This window comes from Mangifera indica, chromosome 19, assembly GCF_011075055.1.
Source record: "Mangifera indica cultivar Alphonso chromosome 19, CATAS_Mindica_2.1, whole genome shotgun sequence".
NCBI lineage: Eukaryota > Viridiplantae > Streptophyta > Magnoliopsida > Sapindales > Anacardiaceae > Mangifera > Mangifera indica.
This window is the reverse complement of record NC_058155.1, coordinates 9,416,016-9,439,825: the sequence shown is the minus strand read 5'-3', so window position 1 is coordinate 9,439,825 and position 23,810 is coordinate 9,416,016. Positions and strand designations below refer to the sequence as shown.

The 23,810-nt window shown below is 34.0% G+C and overlaps 5 protein-coding genes across 6 annotated transcripts; all 5 read left to right on the top strand.

Moving 5' to 3' along the window:
- Positions 1-661: 661 nt before the first annotated feature.
- On the top strand, positions 662-2,480 carry LOC123203029 (transcription factor bHLH96-like). Its single transcript, XM_044619186.1, has 3 exons — positions 662-1,420; positions 1,654-2,055; positions 2,156-2,480. Exons 1-3 carry the CDS (start codon positions 941-943, stop codon positions 2,252-2,254), a joined length of 981 nt encoding a protein of 326 aa, XP_044475121.1. The 5' UTR covers positions 662-940; the 3' UTR covers positions 2,255-2,480.
- Positions 2,481-9,144: 6,664 nt separating this feature from the next.
- Positions 9,145-10,451, top strand: LOC123203030. Its single transcript, XM_044619187.1, has 4 exons — positions 9,145-9,563; positions 9,672-9,754; positions 9,860-10,059; positions 10,247-10,451. Exons 1-4 carry the CDS (start codon positions 9,325-9,327, stop codon positions 10,322-10,324), a joined length of 600 nt encoding a protein of 199 aa, XP_044475122.1. The 5' UTR covers positions 9,145-9,324; the 3' UTR covers positions 10,325-10,451.
- Positions 10,452-10,870: 419 nt separating this feature from the next.
- On the top strand, positions 10,871-13,773 carry LOC123203594. The gene is made up of 6 exons (XM_044620030.1): positions 10,871-11,631; positions 11,706-11,967; positions 12,580-12,737; positions 12,913-13,018; positions 13,104-13,229; positions 13,334-13,773. The coding sequence occupies exons 2-6, from the start codon at positions 11,965-11,967 to the stop codon at positions 13,343-13,345; spliced, it is 405 nt and encodes a 134-aa protein (XP_044475965.1). The 5' UTR covers positions 10,871-11,631; positions 11,706-11,964; the 3' UTR covers positions 13,346-13,773.
- Positions 13,774-14,272: 499 nt separating this feature from the next.
- On the top strand, positions 14,273-16,659 carry LOC123203593 (28 kDa ribonucleoprotein, chloroplastic). 2 transcript variants are annotated; one of them, XR_006499320.1, is made up of 5 exons: positions 14,273-14,802; positions 14,906-15,004; positions 15,352-15,639; positions 15,787-15,985; positions 16,305-16,659. XR_006499320.1 is itself a non-coding variant. In XM_044620029.1 (4 exons), exons 1-4 carry the CDS (start codon positions 14,422-14,424, stop codon positions 15,904-15,906), a joined length of 888 nt encoding a protein of 295 aa, XP_044475964.1. In that variant the 5' UTR covers positions 14,274-14,421; the 3' UTR covers positions 15,907-16,131. The 2 variants fall into 2 exon arrangements, 1 of the variants encoding a protein (XP_044475964.1); XM_044620029.1 differs by lacking the exon at positions 16,305-16,659 and having other exon boundaries at positions 14,274-14,802; positions 15,787-16,131.
- Positions 16,660-21,128: 4,469 nt separating this feature from the next.
- LOC123203635 (blue copper protein-like) lies at positions 21,129-22,023 on the top strand. Its single transcript, XM_044620076.1, has 2 exons — positions 21,129-21,400; positions 21,473-22,023. The coding sequence occupies exons 1-2, from the start codon at positions 21,223-21,225 to the stop codon at positions 21,820-21,822; spliced, it is 528 nt and encodes a 175-aa protein (XP_044476011.1). The 5' UTR covers positions 21,129-21,222; the 3' UTR covers positions 21,823-22,023.
- The last annotated feature ends 1,787 nt before the right edge of the window (positions 22,024-23,810 follow it).

The window sequence follows — 23,810 nt, the reverse complement described above, 5'->3', positions numbered from 1 at the left end:
ATTAATAAAAACTGTTTTTTAATTAATTACTGGTTCGTTTTTTTAATCCAATTATAAAATTGTGATGAAATTTTAATATTAATACCAAATACCCACCTATTTTTTTTAATTAAAATGAAAATAACATAGTAATTGTGATTGCACCAACCCGTAGTCCCAATCATCCACTGGTCGTTGCCTTTAAGATTGTGCCACCAATCATCTATCTTTACTATCCTCTCCTAAATCTTATCATTGTTTTGAATCTTAGTGACTAAAAACGAAGACGTTGCCACCAATCTCACAATGGAAATTACAAGTCACTACTAAACTCACAATCACAACCAGAAGTGGTCATGCAACCACCAGGTCAATTGCTCATAATCATGGTTGAAAGATTATAGGATGAGAATGTGACAATTGATGGAGAGGGGAAAGAAAAAGGAAGAGAAACATAATATTTCTATAATTTTAATAATAAAATAAGAAGATGATCGTAATTTACAATGAAATTGATGACTTGTTAACAAACTGATTTTGCTAACATCAAATGTTTTACCAAAGTCAAGTGGGAAATAATTTTGAGGCCGTATTGTTAGTACTCTTTTCTATTGCCAAGAGAATCTCTTTCTGTGTGGTCTACTTTCTGGTCTACAACGCAATCTCACGTGCAACACGCTGTAGATTTTGTTTTTTAGATTAAACATCTTTAAAGTCGCTATACTTTCTTCATGACCTTCATAAAAAGGCTAGTTTGTTTGGTCTTTTGGGATTATAGTGGTTGTCCGGGGCTTTTGCAACTTCATTTCATTTAGTTCTAGGTTTCTTTGAAGCAAAACAGTTCTCAGCTTTTTAAACCTTCTTCTCTTGCATTTGTCTGCCTTTCAAGTACAAAGTCTCTCCCTGAAAGAGAGAGTGACAACCCCAAAAAAAAAAAGAAGTAATAAAAATTGATAAAGAGATGGCATTAGAGGCAGTTGTTTACCCACAGGACCCATTTTCTTATGCTTGCAAAGACTTGTACTCTCTGGAAGCTGCAGCGTGGGGCTACGATGACTTCTGTTTTCACGAAGAACAAAAACCGCTTCATGGAGTTTTTGATCATAATGACAACAGCGAGCAAGCTGTTGGAGCAAATTGGGACTCCTCGTCATCGCCTTCAATGATGCAACAGACAATGGAGTGGGGTCCTAATTCTTCTTCTCCTGAGGCCCGCACCACCGAGAAATCTCTATCTAGAAGATTATCCGATCCAATGGAACCACAAGCAACAACAATGGGAGGTAGAAGGAAGCGTAGACGCACTAAGAGTATCAAAAACAAGGAAGAAATTGAGAATCAAAGGATGACTCACATTGCTGTTGAACGCAACCGCCGTAAACAGATGAACGAGTACCTCGCCGTACTTCGGTCTCTTATGCCGCCTTCCTATGTTCAAAGGGCAAGTTATATCTCTCTCTCCGCCGCACTATAGAAAAAATACCATTTTTTCTTTTTAATCATAACATTTGAGCTATAAGTTCGTCAAAGTTTTAAAATTTTAACCACTCAAAGTTTCAAATCTTGAATGATCTCAACCCTCAAGCTGGTGGACAAGTAGTTTTGTAATTAATTTGAGATTATTTTTGTCAAATTTCACTTTTTTCCCCTTAATATGCATGTTATCATGATTAGGGCGACCAAGCATCGATAATCGGCGGCTCCATTAACTTTGTTAAAGAGTTAGAAAAGCTTTTGCAGTCGATGGAGTCCCAGAAGAGGTCTGCCAAACAACAAGACGATAATGGCGCCCCTTCCCCGTTTGCAGACTTTTTCACTTTACCACAATATTCATCGCGTGCAACTCAGCGCAGCAATTCATTTGGCATGACAACTGATTCGAATATAACAGATAACATTCCAGAAATAGAAGTGACAATGGTGGAGATCCATGCCAATGTTAAGATACTTACGAAGAGACAACCCAGGCAGCTCCTCAAGATGGTAGCCAGCTTTCAAAGTCTTCGGCTCAGTATTCTCCATCTCAATGTCACAACTACTGTTGATGGAATGGTCCTCTATTCATTTAGTCTTAAGGTAAGTGATCACCCATATAAATATTTTTTGGAAGTTACTTATAATAATCTTCAATTTCAGCTAATACCCATGATTTGCTCCGTGTAAATTGGGACTGCAGGTTGAAGAAGGCTGCCAACTGAGCACGGTGGATGAAATTGCAGGCGCAGTGAACCAAATTCTACTGAAAATTGAGGAGGAAGCGGCAGCTTTTATTTAGATCATAGCTAAAAGAAAATGAGAATATAACCTTAATTTCTTTTTTATTTTTTAATTCTGTGATTGGGGTTATCTCATATCTGTTTCTCTGATGATTAAAGAGTTAAAGCAGTAGTGGTATTGTTGCTTGCTTTCGCTCTAGTTATGTGTCTTTATCGGCCGGTCCTTTGAGAATCCTGTGTATAGAGTTTGCAGCATTTGTCCTTACTGCCCACTGGCCTTTGGTCTACTTAAATCTTTTGCCGTAAGCTTTAAGCCATTTATGATCTGCTGCGGCCACGCATTAGACTCCACCTACTTCCACTTGCATGAGCCTTGTATCTAACAAGACAAAATTATCCGAGTCACCAACATGACTTCTCTAGTGATCTCTCGAATAATTATCTCGACAATATACACCTTCATATTGAATCTCCATCAGGGTTCACATAAATGAGGCTTACTAGGGTGAGAATCGACTTTAATATATCCGCAGTGGCATTCTCAATCTCATCTCTTTCCTGGAAGATGCAAAGAGAATAAAAGTTTCTTTCCCAGCAATATTTCTGTAAAGCTGGCTTTAATTCAAAACCTTCAATTATTAGTGGGTGCCACATGCAAATCCGACATAATTCAATGGATCTTCGCCTTTTGTTGAATGAATCTAGGTGAAGGTGATTATGGATTTTGTTTGATTATACAAATGATTGATGGCAGAAATTGGTTTATGAAAAACAGAGAATTAACAAAAGAAAATCCAGAGATAAATGACAAAAGCGAAACTGATAATGACTGATTAGCTAGATAGACCTTCTTTCTGGAGATAACTCTATCCAGCTGCATTCATAGAGTTGAAATAATTTGAGTGGAAAGTGGGGTTTAATTGATGAACCATGAGGTCCTTGTTTACACTTTAGGGGAAAAGGAGAAGCTATAAAAGGCATCTATGAAGGAGAAAGATGACCTATAGCTGCACAGGCATGCATGAGCATGAACAGAATTAGAAGTGTGTTACATATGATATAATGATGATTGCTGTTTATTCAAATTATTATTTCGGCTAATAGTTGGGTTCAATTCCTCACAAACAAAAAAAAAAACTACTCTATCCAACCTGGAGTGGAAATGCATGTGAAGTTTCCTGAATGATTAAAGAAGCTAGAAGAATCTTGAATTTAATTGATCAAATATTTTATTGATGAAAAGAGAACATCATACCACATAATTTCTTCAAGAATACAGAGATATTTCTTCTCATACTGTAACCCCATTTAAAGCAGAAATAGTAAAAACAGCTACTATAGATGAAAATTTAGGCTTGAATTCAGAGCAAGGTTATTTGAACTCGAAACAAATTTAGTTTAAGCAAGCCTAAGACAATAAATAGAACCCAAGTATGAGTTAGAAAGTAAAACAAAAAATAAACTCGAACTAGAGTTGTGCTCGACTTGTAAATCAAGCATAATTTACTTAAACCCTTAACAAACGACGTTGTTTTTAGTTCTACCTAAAGATATTTTATTTTTCTTCCTTTGCTAAACACATTCTCATGATAGCAAACGGCTCACTTTCATTTTCCTTTTGCTTTCTGTTGTGTCACACATTTAGACGTTCATTATAAAAATTAGACGATCAATGACCAATAACGACGAGACAACAAGCTGACCGACAATAAGATGATAGGCTCATCGATGAAACGACAAGCTTTAATCCCTCTCCATTTTGTGAACATTGCCAACACAACTCCTCTACGTTTCTTTGGTGTTCCTTCCACGTATGTTCAACAATTCTCACTATCAATAATATCATCATCTTCATCTTCAACTAGAAGCAAATTCCTGGTGGGTTTAGTTCATACTTGTGCTTGAGAGTTATGTATGGATGTTCAACCCAAAGCATGCCACTGTATTTTTACTTCCATGGCGGTTTCTTCAATCTACAACTATTGCCCTATGTTTCTTTAATCTGTATTTTTATCTGATATTTGATTGTCCATATGGGTTTCTTCAATCTATATTTTTATGAATTTGCTGTTCACTCTTTGTATATTTTGAACCAAGTTTGAAATGCAAGCCCAAATGAGGGCAACTGATCACTAATAGTAAAATTATCAAACATAAACATTTGATTAAGTGAGCTTAACAAGTTTGAATCAAACTTGAGCTGAGCTCAATCCAAAACAAGTTGGATCATGTTTAGGTTTGGTTTGATTTATTTTCAGCCTTATGTGAAATTCAATCTCGTTTAGAATCTAATAATTTTAAAATAATACTATGTATACCTACTTTAAATGTATAAATAGATGCACACTTATATATATTATCATATAATTATATATTATTTAATTTTTAATTTAAAATTATTTAATCATATAATGATATATACCAAATATATATATATATATATTTATATTTAAAATAGTTACACCTAACCTTACTTATAATTAAAATTCTCCAATAATTAATTAAGTGATCGGTGTCTCTTGTGTTATCTTTGAATTTGACCATATCTCTTTCCATTGGATGTACATGGGGTTTTTTGGTTAAAATGCTATGTCTTGGGCGTACAATTCTAGATCTGATAGCTAGAAGCAGGCAGACTCGTGACCAACAAAATGTATTACATTTATTGTGCACTGAAATCACGTGAAAGAAAAATGCTCCAACTTCAAACATTATTTCTTATTTTCTCTGTGACTATTAAGGTTGATTTGCAATAAAAAAAAAATAGTTTAATGTAAAAAAGTAAGGTTTAAATCCGTACTTGATAAAGGAAACATTCAGATGATTTGACATATTTTTGCAAATATGGTATTTTCCAAAGTCTAAAATTCAGCCCGTTGTCACCGGAATTTATGTCCCCTGGGCTGTGAGTAAAATAGTGAGGGGTATTCGAAATCTGTCCATATTTTGTAATGAGTGGGACATTTCAATAATTGTACTATGATTGACAACATAGCGCTTATCTGTTTTAGTCGGGACAACAATCCCATGTAGATCAGGCTAATGCAAATGTTAGCGACAAAAAATTGGACGTCAGCCCGGTCATTGATGAAACTGACTTTCCTCCTGGCTCCTTCCACACGAGTCTTAACCATTCAGATTTTGCAGATCATGGTGTGGAGAAGCTGAATATCAAACCTGGAAAATAAAATAACGAATAAAGAATAAAGCATTCTTATACCAGGGAAAATTTTAGGTAATATATCAGATCTAATTAACAAGTGTCTAATAGATTGCATGCTAAATTGTTTCTCGTGCTTCTTTTTCATCTAGACGATAAAAACCTTCTGCTAAAAGAGACAGATCTTTTCATAGACACAGGGCTTTTGTGCAGGCATTGCGCAATTGAAGAACTACCCGTCAGTCTGGATGTGCTTGAATACGCACCGTCTTGCTTCAAAACAATAGCTGAGTGATATTTCTTAGCATCTTCTGTTTGATCAACCGGACAGTCTCCTGATTCAACTGGGCAGAAATCAGCCAAACCAAGACATACGGTCTGATCCAATGAAGAATCCAATGAAACAGACATAAGCCCATGAGCCCATTTGAGAAAATTAATTGGATAAGCCAACACCCTAAAGTCAGCCACTGACTGGTCAAAAGACGCGCGTACATGAAACATTTTCGAAGAAATTGCCATTATTCCCAAATTACAAGCAAGCTCATTGTGAGTTGCTTCTGACCTGGCGGACACACCAGCCGGCAACTTTAGAAATTTCGAAAGTCTAGCAGCTTCAAGCGGACAAGTTAATTAATGCCCCTATTTTCAATCAAATCCTTTTGAATATTTAATAGCCTGAGCTTGCCCACTAAATCTACTATCTCTTTTTCTTTTCTTATTTTTTAAACTCTTAATTAAGAAATCCGATTTTCCGAGTTAAAAGAGCGTGTACTGCTTGCTCAGATCAGATAGAAATTTTAATTTGCTATTCATTGTCCGGTACTAATCGCTTGGTCAAGACATGACTACTTCAAAGGCCATAACGTCCAGCCTACAAAACAAGACCACGTTCTATGGATCAACAACAACAAAAAAAGACCGCGTTCTAATAAAAATATTCCATCCAAGAAAAGCGAAGTCAAAGAACATAAATTAATGCAAAGAAAAATCTTTTGATTTATGAGATTTGCGTGGTTAACTACCCACTTAGCTGCTTCATAAGCAGAGCCACTGCTGGTTAATCCAACATCACTAGTGATGTTTGTGTTTTGCAAGATAAAAAAAGAAGGGCATGCCGCAAGAATATCATTGGTGAAAAGTTAATAATTGAAATATGTATTATCAGCAATAGACAGTAATATTGCATTAGAATTATCAATCAAATTATGTGTAAATAATGACATATTGTCGTTTGTATATAAATTTATATTTATCGTTTGTGCATATAATACTATTATAAAATTATATATTTTAGTTAATTGTAGGAAATGTGGTGTCTTAATTTTTTAATTGTGAAACTTTTTGAAAAGAAATCATCAATAGAAGAACCAACTCGCATCTCGACTAATGGATAGACATTTTTTAACCAAAGAATATGTTTCACAAGTTAATACCTCTCTTCCATGTTAACTAACCATAATAAAAATCAATAACTTTTTACTTTATAATATTTGAACTTGATTTTTTAAATATAATCGATTATACAAAAAACCGTTTTCTTGAATTCTAGAGAAACAAAAGATTGCTAAGGTTAAAAGAGGGAAATCTAGGACTAATATATATAGATAGATACTAGACATCTCATCCACACTTAAGATTAGTCTCACTTCATCTTAAGCGAAGTAACGAGGTTCAAACCCAACAATTTTATCACAGGTTTCTTTCATATGTCAAATCCTCTTTAGGTTCTTCTTTATAATATATGTTCTCAAGTAAAGGATTGAACCACATTAAAAAAAAAAAAACTTTGTGTCGAACTTTTCTTCATATTTATTTAGTAACATCGTAGTGAATATTATGGTTTATTATCAAATCCTCACCATGATTATTATAGTTTATTTTGTACAAGATTTTAAATTGCGTATATCAATTGATTAAAAAAAATCTCATTAATAGTTTTGCACTAGACGGAGAGTCCACTTCTTTCAAAGGCATCAGCTTATCATCAATCTAATGTTTTATTCCTGAAATTCCTATAAAAGGATAAGCGAATTCTTTTAACATGTTAACCTTAGACATATATCTTTTCTGAAATCTTCTTCTAAGGAACCCAAAGGTGGATTTCAGGCAATTATTTTCCCACACATATGAAAACATAACCTATAAAAGGCAAACACCTTAAAGAGGTCAAAACTCATGACTTGAGTGCCTCCCTCAACTTGGACTTTAACCCACCAAGAGTAGACAACTTCTAATGTAAGAATGTCCATTGGCAACATTCCTGTACCTCTTTGGAGTAAGGTCCATCAACCTCGAGCAACTTACTTCTTTTTTCCAAAGTATTATCTGTTAAGCATGAGTCTACTCTCATCATGATTTTCGATGAGAATAATGTAAAACTTGTGCTATTTGTTAGTGATTAGTGATGTTAATCACCTAATCACCAACGTGTCACCATAAACACACAAGTTAGCCGAAGACCTACACCGCACTAATGGCAAATTCAAGGTGCCTAATCCCTTTAGTCGCATCAAAAGAACCCCAATTCTCAAAATGACTAATAGTTATTTCTACTATAACAAGCAACAAAATCTTGAGTTTATTTGCTATATACAAAGGATCCACAGTTTTTAATCATGAGAAATAGCAAGTAAATAGGTGCAATATCATTTTTCACACCCCAATGATACTATTTTCTCAACGTCCAATGCATTGTCAAACAGACGATTAGGAGTTGTTGGCCCATGGTTTAGCGTGGCCACTCATGGATACCATATATGGTGTAAAGAGTTCACCTCTTCTTAAAATGACTTTGTTCACTAAAGATATTCTAAACTCATAACTAGCTTTGTCAAGAAAAACAACTTAGAGCTTGCATATCCTAATGATTAGAATCTTATCACTTTAGTGTGACTCAACATTTGAATGCAATAAGGTTATTTAAGTTGTCAAATCAATGGTTTTTAATGATATTTAATAGATAATTTCTCATAACATATGAAGTAGTACTCTTATTAAAGATAACATCTGCTCAATGTTTTTAGTGTTAGTGTTATGATTTACCTCAATAAATGAAAAAAATTAACTCTCAAATTCATAGGTCATAAATACCCGTTAAACCTCTCTAAAGAAGATAATCGAATCCAAACCTCTAAAATTTGTTCTCCACATTTAAAGTATAACTTTCATTAAAAAAAAAAAAAAGGTCTAGTTTTATGGTGAGTGGAGGATATTTCTCTGAAAACTATTGCAATAACATGAATACAGGCTTTTAAATAGTAAATCGAACTACTTTAAAAAAAAATTACTCTGTGTTAATCTCTTTCTTTACATTTATTTAATAATACTGTAATGACTACCAAGATTTATTACCAAAATCTTTACTGTCATCACCGTAACCTATTTTGTTTTAGACTTTGAATATAGTAAATCAATTAGTGAAAGAAAATATCACCAGCATTAAGGATTTGGGGCTAGAGATATTGAAATTTATGAAGCCAGTCTTGGTTAAAACTTCTTGCACATTTACGAATCTACTTTTAGCAAGCGGACAATCCGATTTGGTGAAGGTGAACTGGATATTTACATAATAAATGTATTAATTCCTCGTAATTTTCCATATCGTTGCCATATTCATATTAGACTAGTAAAACCTCCATATGGTCAAATTAATACGCAGCCCAGATGCACGAAATTTCTACGAAATATATATTAATATACATATTGATTAAGCATTTAAAAAACGCGTACCACATGTAACACTTATTTCAACGATGCAAAATATTAGAGAATTGACGAATAATTATATAATATATTCACTTGATTCCTAATCCACCAATAAAAGAATATTTTGGTTCGACCTGCTCTACAAGACATATTATCAGAATAAACATTTCTAGTCAACAGGCACTTATCTCTTCAACATCAGATTACCATCTTATTGCAAGATTCCATTGATTTACAGCAACAAAGGAAGATTTAGAAGGTATGACAGAAGCCATGTCTAGCATAGGATCAAGATCAACTGCAAATATTCAGTCTTGTCAACGATTTCAAACGACAATCATTTCCCATCCTGCTCATGTTTCGATTATCCCAAGATATAAGCAAAAATCTGATTTCCTGAGAAAGCACAGCTTGCGATCTTTCAATACTGTCAGGAATATAGTTGTCTACAGCGGGGTTCAACCTGGATCCTCGCCTCCTGATTGTTTTCCGGGTTCATGGTATGTAAAATAATCTACCATGTCATCAAATAAAATGTTCTGGTGATGTTAAAGTTTCTGTATCTTTATAAAAAATTTCAGTTTGATACTTACATGTAGTTTGGGCAGGAAAATGTGGCTTTTGGGAATAGCACTATCAGCGATTTTTCCCTTTTGGGCGAACAAATGGGGGCCATTTAAAATATTCGAAAGTAAGCATCAAAATATCGATCATTACATAAAATATATAAAATGATTCCATATCATATATATATGTGGTTAATAAGTTGTATTTCTGGCTGTAATTCATTTTATAGAGAAAATTGAAGCAGTTGTGGAGACAGTTGAAGACGTTGCAGAGTTTGTAGAAATGGTGGCTGAGGGAGTAGAGAAGGTGGCGGAGGATGTTTCCGATAATCTTCCAGCCGGGAAACTCAAGGATGCTATTGATCGTATTGAAGAAGTGGCGGAAACAGCTGCTAAGGATGCCCATCTAGTTGATGACTTCATCGATAAGGTTATACCAAATACCTTGTTTCTGGATTTTTGCCAGTTTTGCTAACTCTTGATTATAGCCACAAGTTTTGACTTGCAGCTTAGAACTCCATCGTGTTAGGTGGTACATGTGCATCCCATTGATTTTACCCTTTCTTACTGTGGCTTTGTTTTTGAAACTATCTGAATATTGTTATTTATAAATGCAGGTGGAAGGTTTAGAAAAGCAGGTTGACACAGCGATAGATCAGGCCATTGATCAAGCCGATGAAAAAATCAAAAAATGAAGACAATAAAAAATGAAGCCGATTTCTAATTTTTTTTTTTTTTTTTTGGTAATTTGTGGAAATCATATTAGTGGATGAAACTTGCGGGAATTTTGTTTTTAACTTTAATTTAAAATAATACTTTGGTTATTCTTCTTTTGGATAGAATGTGATTATATAAAAATGGATGGGCAATGTGATAAAAACCCACTTTTGAGTACATATTTTGAATTAACCATCACTGCCATCTATTCCAACTTGAGAAAGTCTGGTGAACATTGCTAATCTATTTGTTTCTCGTTTATTTTCGCAGCTACACTTGCGTTACAATACTAAATTATTTGTTAATGATATGAATTCTTGTTAATTTTATAGAAATATCATATTACGTTAAATGTTAGGTCAAAGGACTATTTTCACCCAAATTTTATCTTAATATTAAAAAGACGTTCATAACAAAAAAAAATTTTAATATTTATTTATAAATTAAATTTTATTAAAATTTTCAATTATAGATAAAACTAAGGGGTGTTGATGATAATTAATTGTTAAAGCACTCATCTATAGTGCTCGATGTACGATCTTGACTCAGAGGTGCTGATGAATTTTGGAAAAGAAGCGGATAAGAGGGTTAAGAGGCCGAAACTAGGGTACATGATTTGGAGGTTCAGTTGGTTGAGCCGTTCAGGCTTTGGATGAATTAGAATTATGAGGCTTCTCAACCAGGATCTGCCACGTTTCCTCAAATTAAAAACCTTTCATTTAAAAGGCTAGCAAATAGCCCTCTGTTTTCTTTCAAATTGAATTCAAACAATACGCGGAAAATATGTACCTCCAAATCGAATTTAGGGTTCTCATTTCCAATGGAATGTTACAGAGAGAAAGAACTGATTATTTGGCGCGAAATTCAGTTGGTGCAGTTTGAATGTACTACGACATCATTTTGTAATTTGACAATTAATTGATACGGTGTCATCTTAGTTGGGCGCGTAGTTATATGCGGGAATATGGAATGAAAATTTGAATATTCCAGTTGCAATTCGTTTGTGATTTCCTTCTCTTCTGTTCTGATTGTTTCTCTTCTCTGTGCTGATTTAACTCTCTCTTCTTCCTGTACTTCTCAACGGCTTGCATCATGGAACTGCCCCAAGAAGGCTATAATCACGTAAAAGAGTCCATTGAAAACACTCTTACGTCTTCCAATTTCCCAGGAAAATCTCCAATTAAAGCTTTCGGCCTCTCAAGAATCACTTCAACGCCTTCGGAATCAGAATTTTCTTTTACTCTCCAAAGTGAGAGAAAAGGATCAAATCATCGATCTTGTTAGGGTTCGTAGATCCTTTAATTTACGTACATCGCATATTATTTTCTTTTAAATTTATTTTCTCGGTGATTTTGTCAGGCGGAGGCGAGTATGAACGCGCAGACCGTGAGGAGGTTTGTGGAGGAAAACCAGAGGCTTGCCGAGGAGTGTAAGAGATTGTTGTGTGAGTGCAGTAGGTGGGAGAAAGAGTGTTCGATGTACGATCTTGACCGAGAGGTGTTGATGGATTTTGGAAACGAAGCGGATGAGAGGGCTAAAGAGGCCGAAACTGGGGTTCAATATTTTGGTTCAGGTTTTGGATCAATTAGAAATATACTAGGACCAGTCTGAAAATCGTATGGTAATATCTCCCGCCTTAATATTTCTTTTACATAGCAGTCAGTCTTGACAATACTTAATATAAAATTTAGACAACTATCTGAAATTTGTGATTGCATTTAGATTCCATTTACTGTAGTTTCAAAATATTATTAATTTATAGAATTTATCATTTTGATGAATTTTATTTTCTTCCTTTCCTTTGAATTTTCCTTGTTTGTGGTGATTGGCAGTGAATTATGTTCAGTTAATTGCATACTCGTTTGTCATTCTGGAAGTTAAAAGCTAATTTATTGCTGACATATCAACTTATCCGACAGTTGACAGTTTTATCATTTTTTGTGATACCAATTATATGGAACTTGTAGCTAAAGGAATGAAGCTAATTTTTGTTCCCCGAATGAAGCACTGGAGCAGGTTTTTGTTAGACTTTCAGTTGTTCATGTGCATTGCTAAGTGAGTATTAATTAGAGTGTATGGTTTTTTTAATTTGCGATTGGTTGAGAACATTTACCATTGATTCTAGTTCTGTTTTGTGTTCTTCGTCGCTTTTCCAGTCTTATATCAAAATATGAGATAGTTCAATTCTATGGAGTAAAGTTTGACCAAGTGCATAATATTTGTCATTTAAAAGGGCAATTCTTCTGCTGAGAGCACTGCTATGGAAGAAAATTCACTCGAGTCTGTTTTAGCAGCATTAGTCAGTGATGATGATCTTATGTCTGGTCATGCATTCTTGGAAGCTAATGGCGGTCATGAATTATGTCACTCATTGCTGAAAATGTGGAAAAGGTGAGGAGCTTCTCCCTTTTTTTGGTTGTTGCCATTATTTGGCTGTCTAGGTTAATAAGCAGACCTTATTCAATTGTTGAAACTTTCAGTAGACTTGCATTATGTCAAACTGTACAACAGATGTAAGAAACATCTTTTAATTTGTTTTCTGAAACCCTTTCTCGTTCTGTGGTAGTTTGAGGCCATCAACTCAAAAGGTCATATCGCTAGCTGCTGTAGTTAGGACACTTGAGAAGGATAAAGAATGTCTTAGGGTGAACCTTGATACAGCTGAAGAGGAGGTTCTTATTATTATCATTACTACATAATTTGTATCTGCTTGAGTTCACATACTCAGTGTAACTTGCTTTGATCTGAAACATACAGGTGAAATTGCTATATGAAGAAAACAAAATATTGAATAAGGAGAATAAAAAGTTATTGAGACAACTCCACAGACACAGGAACCGTAATGATTCCAATGGAAAGCAAACTAGCAGTGCATCTGCCAAGGTAAGCACAGAGAGGTGGCAGAACTGTGTGTGTTTGTGTTATTGCATTTGATAAATAACAGCCATTAGTTTTGTACAATATTTGAGATGCTTCCGTTTTGACAGTCAAACAAGTGAAAATCAAGTCCTAAAATGAGTAGCCCAGTTGAGAAGAAGATTGAGCTGGATCTGGATCTGGATCTGGCTGCAAGACAACCTCTGTCACCATTGTTGTGTAACTCTCCAGACTTCAGAATGCATAATTAATAGCAATGACTTGAAGTAGTGTTCTTATTTCTTTTCTTCCTCCTGGAAGTTGATGGCGTTAGAATTGAGTTCTCAAAGACAGCTTTTCTGAAGCTGCAAAATTTGTACCTTTTGTAAGGTGTCTCAAACTAACTTGCAAGACTATAAGGATTTTATCTTCACCAGTTTTTTTGTATTCTATGGAATCGTCCAGATTAGGCTTGACTTTATGTAAAGCAAAACAGTTTCAAGTAATGCCGTGATGAGATTGTTCAATGTCCCCAAATCTCATTATTATTATTGGAACTATAATGACCTAACCAGCACAGAAAGATTTTATTTTTTTTTCATTTTTGCAACCTGGAATTGCTGCTTTAAACCACTGTCTTATGTATGGGTTTTGATAAGAGCTTGGATACTTAATGTTGATGAATGATGATGATGTGCTTCTATTTTCTTTTTTTTTTCGTAAGTATCGGATTAGTCAAAAGTTTATTTTTAAAATATCATAGGAAGAAATTTGAGTTCATACCTCTTATACATGGAATAACTTCACTGTCATTCAAATTATCTCTTGGATGCGGTAATGTGCATTTTCTCTAATCCTTACAGGATAAGGGTGAATTTAATTTTGCCTTTTGCCGTGCATCTTAATGTCTTTTAAATTTTCTGGGAACCACGAAGCTCTCAACCCTTTTCTGAAGACTGAAGCTGGGTTTGAATTGCCAATTAAGAGGCATTAAGACGTATAGAAAAATTGTAAAGGTCTAAGTGTCTTTAAACGACGTCGCTCAATCGATGTATTTCACTGTCAAAATGTTTAGTGTCCCCGATCCAGATATTTTTGCCTCCCCGACCGGAAGTCTCCTAAACCTCCTTATCCAAATTCACTCGAGACCAGAAGTTGCCTAAACCTCCTCATCCAAATTCACTCGTTTCTCTTGCTCACTCTCTAAACTCAAACTGGTATGGCGCTTCTTCGTCTTCACTGTTTCCCTTCAACCTCATACATATCCACTGAACAACGAAAACAGCAGTTGTGTATAGCCTCTCCTTCAGCTCTTCATAAACCACGAAATCAATTTATTATCAATAATTTCCCTCTTTCTTCTCAAGCTCACCCATTTCTGATTAAGCGCAAGAAAGTTAGTCATTTTGTTGTCCATTTCTCTGCCACCACACAAAACCCTGCTGTTGATTCTTCACTTAATGTCTCTACTAAAACTACAAATACTGAAGAAGAAGAATATTCCAAAACCAGAGTGCTTGCCCAGAATGTACCTTGGAATTCCACCGTTGAGGACATTCGTTCTTTGTTTGAGAAGCACGGGAAAGTCCTTGATGTCGAGGTCTTTATTCTTCATTTATTATATATATATGTTTTTGGGAAATTATGTTGCTTTTCTGATATGGGTTTTGTTTTTTTATGTTGTCCTGCTCTTGTGGTTTTAGCTTTCGATGCATAATAAGACCAGGAATAGAGGTTTGGCTTTTGTTACAATGGGTACTCCTGAGGAAGCTACTGCTGCTCTCAATAATCTTGAATCATATGTAAGCATATAAAAGCTTTCTTCTTTTATGACCTTCTCCTATATCCGTGAAATTATACTTTGGATTACTTTGAAAAAGATGCGGGAATTGAACTGAATTGAAGATTAATCAATTGACTTTCCCCAATTGGGATATAGAGAAGAATGCTGCGTACTCAAGTTTATATATGTATGTCGGTCGCTTAACTGTGTTTTAAAAACTTGATGACATCAAAATTGCATGATTTAAGAAAAATTTATCTTACCTGCCTTTGTTTTCTTAGCAAATAATGTGTATGCATGGTGTTTTTGTGTCTCTTGCCATTTTGTCACGAAGTAATGTTTGTATTCTGATGAGTTTTCTTTTAGGAATTTGACGGTCGTACTTTGAAGATGAATTATGCAAAGGTTAAAAAGAAGAAGCCTGCACCACCCATAAAGCCCAAGCAAGTTCCAACATTTAACTTATTTATAGCAAATCTGTCATATGAAGCCAGGGCTAATGATCTTAAGGAGTTTTTCAATTCAGAAGGCTGGAATATAGTTTCCGCTGAAGTTATTTTTCATGATAATCCAAGAAGGTCCTCTGGCTATGGATTTGTCTCCTTTAAAACTAAGAAAGAAGCTGAGGAAGCCCTGTCTACTCTTCAAGGGAAGGTAATAGATGTTAATTGCTGTTATTTGTATTTCTAAATTGTAGGTTCTTGTGTGTGGATATTTGTTACGCTTTTGTGTATTATGCTATATAAATCATAATAGATTGCTTTGAAATTAAGAATGCTCTAAGAAGTAATTTTCTTGCAGACCTTTTTTAGAAGACCACTTCGAATAGCACTGAGCAGACAGTTTGTTAAATTACAGACAAAAGAGGCTTTGCAGTCTGATGATACATCGGTGGAGTTGAACTCTGGTTCAGAGCAATAGACATATCCAATGAAAACTGAAAATGAAATTTTTTGAGGGCAGCTAAATTTCTCCTTTTCCTTCTCTTTGTAATTTTAAGGTGAAGTTGCTTAGAATAAATGCAGCTCAAACAATGAAAATGTTCTTTTTTCTCATATGCCCGTTTCAACTGTTTGGCTAGCATTTGTTATTTGATAGTCAATGCCATTGGAGTGAAATGGAGTTTTTTTATGCTATAGGTTCAAATCTTATTCTAATGCTATCTTTACGTTAATTTCCAGCATTAACTACTGTTGTATCATTGTATGCATCTTGTTTTGAAGTTGATTTAGATCGCGCTTTAACTACAGTCTCACTGATATCCATATATTATATATATATATATTGATAATGAATTGCCTTTGGTTCTTTTCCATTAGATATACTCTTGAATGCAGTCGAACAAAGTCCTCTTCTGGACTTGAATGCCAACCCCTCGTGGAATGCTGGCTGGGAACATATTTTGGTCATGCTGGGACTAACACTTTGCCTCCTAAACATGCTAAAGTTTAGCTGTGGAAACTCGCTTGACTCAATACTTTTGGTTCTTTTTCTTCGCACAGATCTTGTATTAAATTATAACTGCAGCTGTATTCTCTTGCTGAATCACAGAGTTTAAACTTTACTAGTCAATTTATTACTGTAAACAGTCAGTTGTACAAGGAAGATATGTCTGGATTTGTTGGTCTGTGAAGACCATTTTATCGGTAAATCTAAATCATAAAAATTGAACAAGTGGTTTGAAACTTCTTTCAACTGAACTTGCAATAGTTACAAATTGAAGCAAGTTCCTGCTCATTTCTTCTTTTCATGCATACTTGCGTGTGACCCTTGTTTCTGTGTTTTTGACATCACATACACAGTTTTGTTGCTTAGTCAATTGTCCGGAAAAAGATCTTAAAAACAATTACAGAAAATAACTTTTTTAATCCTCCATTTATACTCGAGAAATTGCTCCACTGGGTCTGTTTATCCTGTAGCTTACTGACAATGTGGAAAAACTTAATAAATTTCTTTGGTAGTCAATCATTTCAAATCCCTGAGAATCAGCGCAAGTTGTAGAATGGGGTTGGGCTAAATTTTACTCTAAACTGTGTTGAAGTTTTGATAAGTCGACATCAAGCATGCTTAGGAGTAGTATTGTTGAACTACAAACATAAAACAGTGAACTAAAGAATGTTAACAAGTGATAAACATTTCACAACAGTGTAAGCTGTAAAAAGAGGATTGAAAATTGTATACAATTATCTGTCATCTTATAACATTTCACATGCATTTGCATTTGCATTTGCCTGTAGCTGCTAAGCTTAAAATCTCTTTCTAGACATTTTATTCTTTTCTGGATAGTGATACTCAATTCAGCTTCTATTATTTTGTGGAATCGCTCTGCACGACTCCGATAGATTTGCTTCACTTCTTCTAACACTCACTAACTAGATCACCACCGTCTCATGGTCTCATGTTCTTATCTTCAATTCGTAATGTTATATACTCCTGCACGGCATCTAAACTACTAGATGAAAGCTCTCTTAGGACTTCGACTGCTTGCTTTCACGGAGGTTTAGTTAGTTTCCCCCTTTTCATATAAGTTGCAGGAATTGCCTAACTGATTGTTTTCATTATGGCTTTTGCTTCCTAACTAAAATCCATGGTCTGCGTACTATGTACAATAATCAACCATGGACTTTTGAATCGAAGGTTTAGTAGAGAGAATGGAACTGGGTTTTTAACTTCAGTTTGTTTTGATTCTGGTCAGAAGCTGAATGATACGTATTTCAGAGTTTGATTGCAGAGACGTTGGCAAATCCAACTGATGTTGAAATTCTACCAAACTATTATGTATGCCTTTGAAAATGTTGTAGTCCTTTATCTCGGATTTGATGTGTGCCTACCTCAGCCTTGGGTCACTTGTCTATCTCTGACTAGAGGGATTTCAAGACAGTCACCTATTTACTGGCCCCAGAGGTAAACCATTTCTCGTTTAATGCAAATATGTCACGTCTTATACTAGCAACTTCCCTCACAAATTTCCATGATATTATATGAGGAATATGAAGCATTTGGATCTTAAGAATATGCCATCCACTGAGAGCCAAAGGATTGCAAGTTTGGGTGAGATTGTTTTTCTAGATTCCACATATTAGTTTAAATGATAAAAGTAGAAGGTCTTACATACGAGAATAAAGATTTAATTTTTTAATCCTATTTTAAAATTAAAATTTTAATTTATTTAATGACTTTGTGCCGAAGAGAACCAATTGTTCCAATCATATCAAATGATTTAATGGCTTTGTTGACTTGTAATATGATGGTTATTGGTTACGACCCGCCTAATCTTTTTCTTCATGTAATTATACAACGGTTTAAAGTTAATCCTTTTTGCTTTTCTAAGTTGGGAAGACTTTTGCCTCTTAATTACGGCGTCGCATCCTACTCCACACCTATTTTATCCAAAACTGACCTCACTTCCAATTAATACCATTTAAAACTAAAACATAATAGGATAATATTATACATATAATTTTTATATATAATTTTATATATAAATAATATTATGTCATTATATGGTTAAAAATTAAAGATAAAATAATACTTAATTATATAATAATATATCATTATTTATGCACAAAAATTATTCACATAATTTTATTGAACATATTATGACATCAATAAATATTAACAGCAGTGTCATGTGTATATAATTTTGGTATACAATTTAAACACATAAATAAAATGTCATTATGTGATCGGATATTACTTTATTTTTAATTTAAAATCATCAACTCATATAATAACGGTTGGAAATATATATTTGACTTATAAGTGTGAAAATTAAAACTCATATTACACAAAACTAATTCGTTTGTGTTAAGGTTCAATTCATACACTTATATACCACTTAAGTTTATTAGATATGAAACTCTTTTTCTTTCTTTTTTTTATTTAAATCTTCAACATTTCTTTTTAAGTGCAACCACCTAGAGTGTTAAATCTACCTTTTGGCGCAGTCAGTTTTCGATTAAGTGCATTCTTACTTGTATTCAGAAACATTTTAAGGTGTTAGACTCGTCGTTTGGCTCGTGTTTTAATACTATATTGGAAATATATATTAGGTTTACAAGTGTGAAGATTGAAACACATATTATATAAAATTAATTGGTTTATGTTAAGGTTTAATCCACACATTTATAATAACACATCATCTATATACCAAAATTTTATATAAAAAATGTATATGCATTAATTGAAATATTAAATATTACTAAATTATGTTTCTTTCCCTTATTAACACCAAGATTTTGCCCGTGCCTTACAAGAAAAATCCCAAAACATATTATGAGCTGCTTCTTCTTCTTCTTCTTCACCATTTGTTAGTTCCAATGTGTTTTTACCTGAATTTGGCAAACTTCCATACGCTAAAGTTAGTTCACATCATTATGTTATAGACTGATTGCCTCCACGACGCATTTGTGTGATACTTGGAAAAAACTTTCGTTAAGTCAGTAATCTGTCCCAAACGCTACTAAAAAAACAAATGAAAGATTGTTGCAAAATGAAAGTAGCGGAGTCAATATCAAAAACATTGGAAGATAGATCAAACAAAGGCTATGAGAGAGCGTGGAACTTTCTAGTAAAATATTTTGTACTGCTTGATTGATTGCTTTGCTCGCTTGATACATTTGGTTGCTTACAACGACCCTTATATAGACCTCAAAAGCTAACCATACAATAAATGTTGCCTCACAACACTCAAATCCCCAAGGCTTTTATGAAGATCTTTCAAGAATCAACTACTTAGCTTCACTTGTTAACACAAACATGGGCTTGGGTATATTGTTTGGCTGCTGAAAGTAGACTAGACACACCCAACTGATGTTGCATTCTTGTTGGAGACTAGGTTAGACAAGTTGTGCGCGTAGAAATGATAATTTCGATCTGAATTTAGAGACCTCAACCCTCTCCAATTCTAACGGCAAGGGAATTCCACAATAAAAACAAGGAAGAGGATGAAAAAAGTTCCTACAATGAGGATTGAGATACATTTGTCCCCTTCCCATTCCTCTCCGTCCTCATCCTTATCATTTTATATTAATATATTTACTTAAAATACTAACATATATTTATAGTTTTAGAGTATTTATGTTTTTTAAATCTATTTAGGTTTTTGTTGTATATATTAAAGTGGTTAATATATGTTATTTGAAATAGTAGGTTGGTTTAAATTTTATTAATTTTATTATTTAATATATTTATATTGTGATTAAAATGTATAAAAAAGAGATTTTTCTCTGTGGAAATGAAAAAAAAAAAAATTTACGAGAAATTGATGAAAAATCTTTATTATTTCTATAAAATGAATGGAGATTGACACCTCATATGGGAAGGTGGTCCAGGACAAGGATTGATATGCCCTGTCCATCCCTCCCTATTGTCAACCTTATGTGCGTGTGCGGGTTGCTCCACAATAAGGATTCTGCAACCGTCGCACCTGTCAACTGGTGACAATTAATATTTGAAAGGTGTCAAATGTCCTTTGTTCTAACACCTCACATTCTTACTTACTTGTAGACCACATTGAGTAGGCTTTAAGTCTGTTAAATATTCTATTTCCACATATTTTTATATCATGTTCGTGCTTCCAAGTTGTGATTTTAACGAGTTTCTACATTAATTAGACAGTTTTAAGAACCATGTTTCCAGCATCACGCATATGTAAAACTAGAATCAAATTAAGTTTAAATGAAGTTTAGCTCTAAACTAATTAAAAAATGTTAATATCTTCATTTACAATCCATGTTTAAAGAGACAAGAAGGGTAAAGGCATTTATAATAAGACATGCCCTTTCGGTACACCACCTTTGTGTTTATTTACATGAAGTGGCATATTACCAACTTACACTGTTACTTTATTAAAGTGAAGAATTTTTTTCGTATTAAGACAATTTTATTTAAGTTAGATTATTTTTACATAATTGTACTGATCAATCCAAATAGGTGAAACTGAGAGAGGACTCTTTGCTAACAATCATTTTCAATAACAAGTGATGCAACTTCAGTAAAGCTATTTACCATGGACCCACTTTCTCTTGCGTTAGGTTTTGAGTTTGGCTCAAGTAATCCTCATGAATAAATCCCATTCATATTTTCAGAGATGAGTGGAATTAAGTGGACCAAACTCTATTTACTTCATTTGCTTTATTATCATTATATAAACAAACCCCCCACTGCTCTTTCAACAGCTCTATCCCCATACCATTTCCCCTCTTTTCTTCTTTATTTCTTCATCTCTCTAATTTTATGAAAATGGCAGGAGTTGCTAATGCCCCATTTGTTTGTGCAATTTTAGTGTTCAGCATGGTGGTGGTGCCAAGCTTGGCCACCGTTTACACCGTGGGAGATTCCAGTGGCTGGACCCTGGGTGCTGATTATAGCACCTGGACCAGCGGCAAAAACTTTACGGTTGGTGATAGCCTTGGTGAGTAAAACGTTCTCTCTTTCATATATTTATGCATTAATTTTGCATTAATATTAATTCAATTTGATATAGTGTTCAACTATGGAAGTGGGCACACCGTTGATGAAGTGAGCGAGAGTCACTACAACACATGCACCACTGGGAATGCGCTCACCACAGACAGCAGCGGTGGAACAAACATCACTCTGAAGACCGCCGGGGCTCATTACTTTATTTGTGGTGCGGTTGGTCATTGCGGCAACGGCATGAAACTTGCTGTGACTGTCACAGAAGGATCAACGTCTTCTGGAAATGCCTCTTCCACCCCAACAACCACTTCTGGTCGCAACAATCATCACTCTAATAATGTTAACGAATCATCTTCCGGGGCTGCTCTCTCCCCATTTTTCACTGTCGTATTTACTTTTGTTGCATTTTTTTAAGTTCGTTTGCTCTCAGTTAAGTGACCAGGATAGAAACAGTGCTTTCTTTATCTCTTTCTACTCCGTTTCCTGTTTGTATTCAGGAGTTATATTCGGATCCAGTGACAAGGTCCACAATATAGTGTTTACAGTCTCGAATCCAAGCCCTTTTGTATTATCTTGGTATTCCAGGCTTAATCAATCAAGCTAACCTTTGGGGCACTGAATTAATCTTATAATCATAGTCCTAAATATCACACGAATTTAATCCCTTTAGTAAAATTAAATCCTTGAAGTTGTATCTTGTTTGTTACAAAGGGAAAACAGAGAAAACTTGTATGCGGGGTTATTCAAAGGAGGAAACTTTAATATAAAATTAGATCATAGGCTGAAACAAAGTGAGTTGGCTTTGGCGACATTACAGGAGACTGTTTTCTCCCAAAAATGTTGATCTGTTGCGTTGTAAAGTTTCAGTTAAGGTAAAGCTGAAAGAGGGCTTGTGGCTTACTGATAGGGGACTGATGGTAATTAATTAATTAATCACCTGAGGATCTTCTACTATCTTTTGTTGGTAATAAAGAAAAGACTCTTCTAAGTAAACCATGGACCATGCGCATTAAGGTCTTTTCCATTTGAGTGATTTGCGTTAAGGCAAGGCGCCTCCCAATGCCAACCTCGAAAGTCAATCATCTTCAAAATCTTCTCTGCACAACACATCTTCTCTGGCGTAAGAATGTCGATGATAAAATTTTTGAGTTGACAACTCGACAAAATCTCTAAGTTGATAAGTCAATCTCACATAACATACACAAGTAGAAATGACATCAAAAAAACTGGATGCGATTAATCACATAATAATATATCATTATTAACATTTAAATTGATATTTATTATAAGCGCATATAATTTTATCATCTCAACTAATCTTTTTTAACCAAAGTCCGATTATATCTAGTAAGCCAACATTTTCTTTAAAGAGAAATGAGAACAAAAACGGGTTATTTGTGGCTGTTTTTATAATTCATTATGCAAATTGTATGATAAATTTTATGTTAATTCAATTATTTAATGTTTGAAAGTTTTAAAAAGTTATGGATTTAGGTTTATAGATTTCATTTTATAGATCTGATAGCTATTTTGATAATTTAGTAATGAATGTCGGTGGGGTTGAAGAGAGTATGAATATATTTGTATGGAGTTGGCTCGATTTTAAGTTGAATATGGCAATGCAGACGAACTGTGAACTGGGAAATGGCTATATGATTTTTCAGAATTATTGAAGCCGTAAATGAAGGGTTTTCATAGTCCAATAAAATAAGAGTTAAAAAAAGAAATAAAAATGTTTGCGGGGTGGAATAAAATGACCAAAAAATAAACATGGCTAGTTTCAATATGACCTCTAAAAGTTGATAAAATAATTTCAATGTCCCTTGTATTTTTTTTCTTTATAAAGAAATCCTATTTAAGTGGATTTTTCTTTTGAAATTAAACCAACTTGTTTAAACAAGTAAAAATTTCAAATTTAATAACTAAGTCTATAATCATTATATCAAATAAATTAAAAATTAAATTTTAAAATATTATCAAAAAAAATTAAACTGTTATCTTCGTACTTAAGAATCTCTCACATTTACCAGTCAAATACTATTACTTGGTGTTATTTTTCTTAGGGCCAAATAACTACTTCCCATACAAAGTTTAATGCAAATGCATCTCTTATTAGCTAACTATCTAAAATTCAAACTTTCACCCATAAACTATTAAAATTAATAAAAATAGTTAACTTTAAGAATAAAATCATTATTTAACTAGTAATATATTAAAAATAATAAAATATTATCTATTTTTTCTCTAAATTTAAAAAATTAATAATTTTTTTCAGTATTAAACTTTAAAATTTTATATTTTTTCTCTTAGATTTCTCTCTCCCCTTTTCCAGTGCCAGAACTAGCGACTTTGTTATCCCTCCCCTTTTCCAGTGCATTATCTGCCCATCCCCCCACCCCACC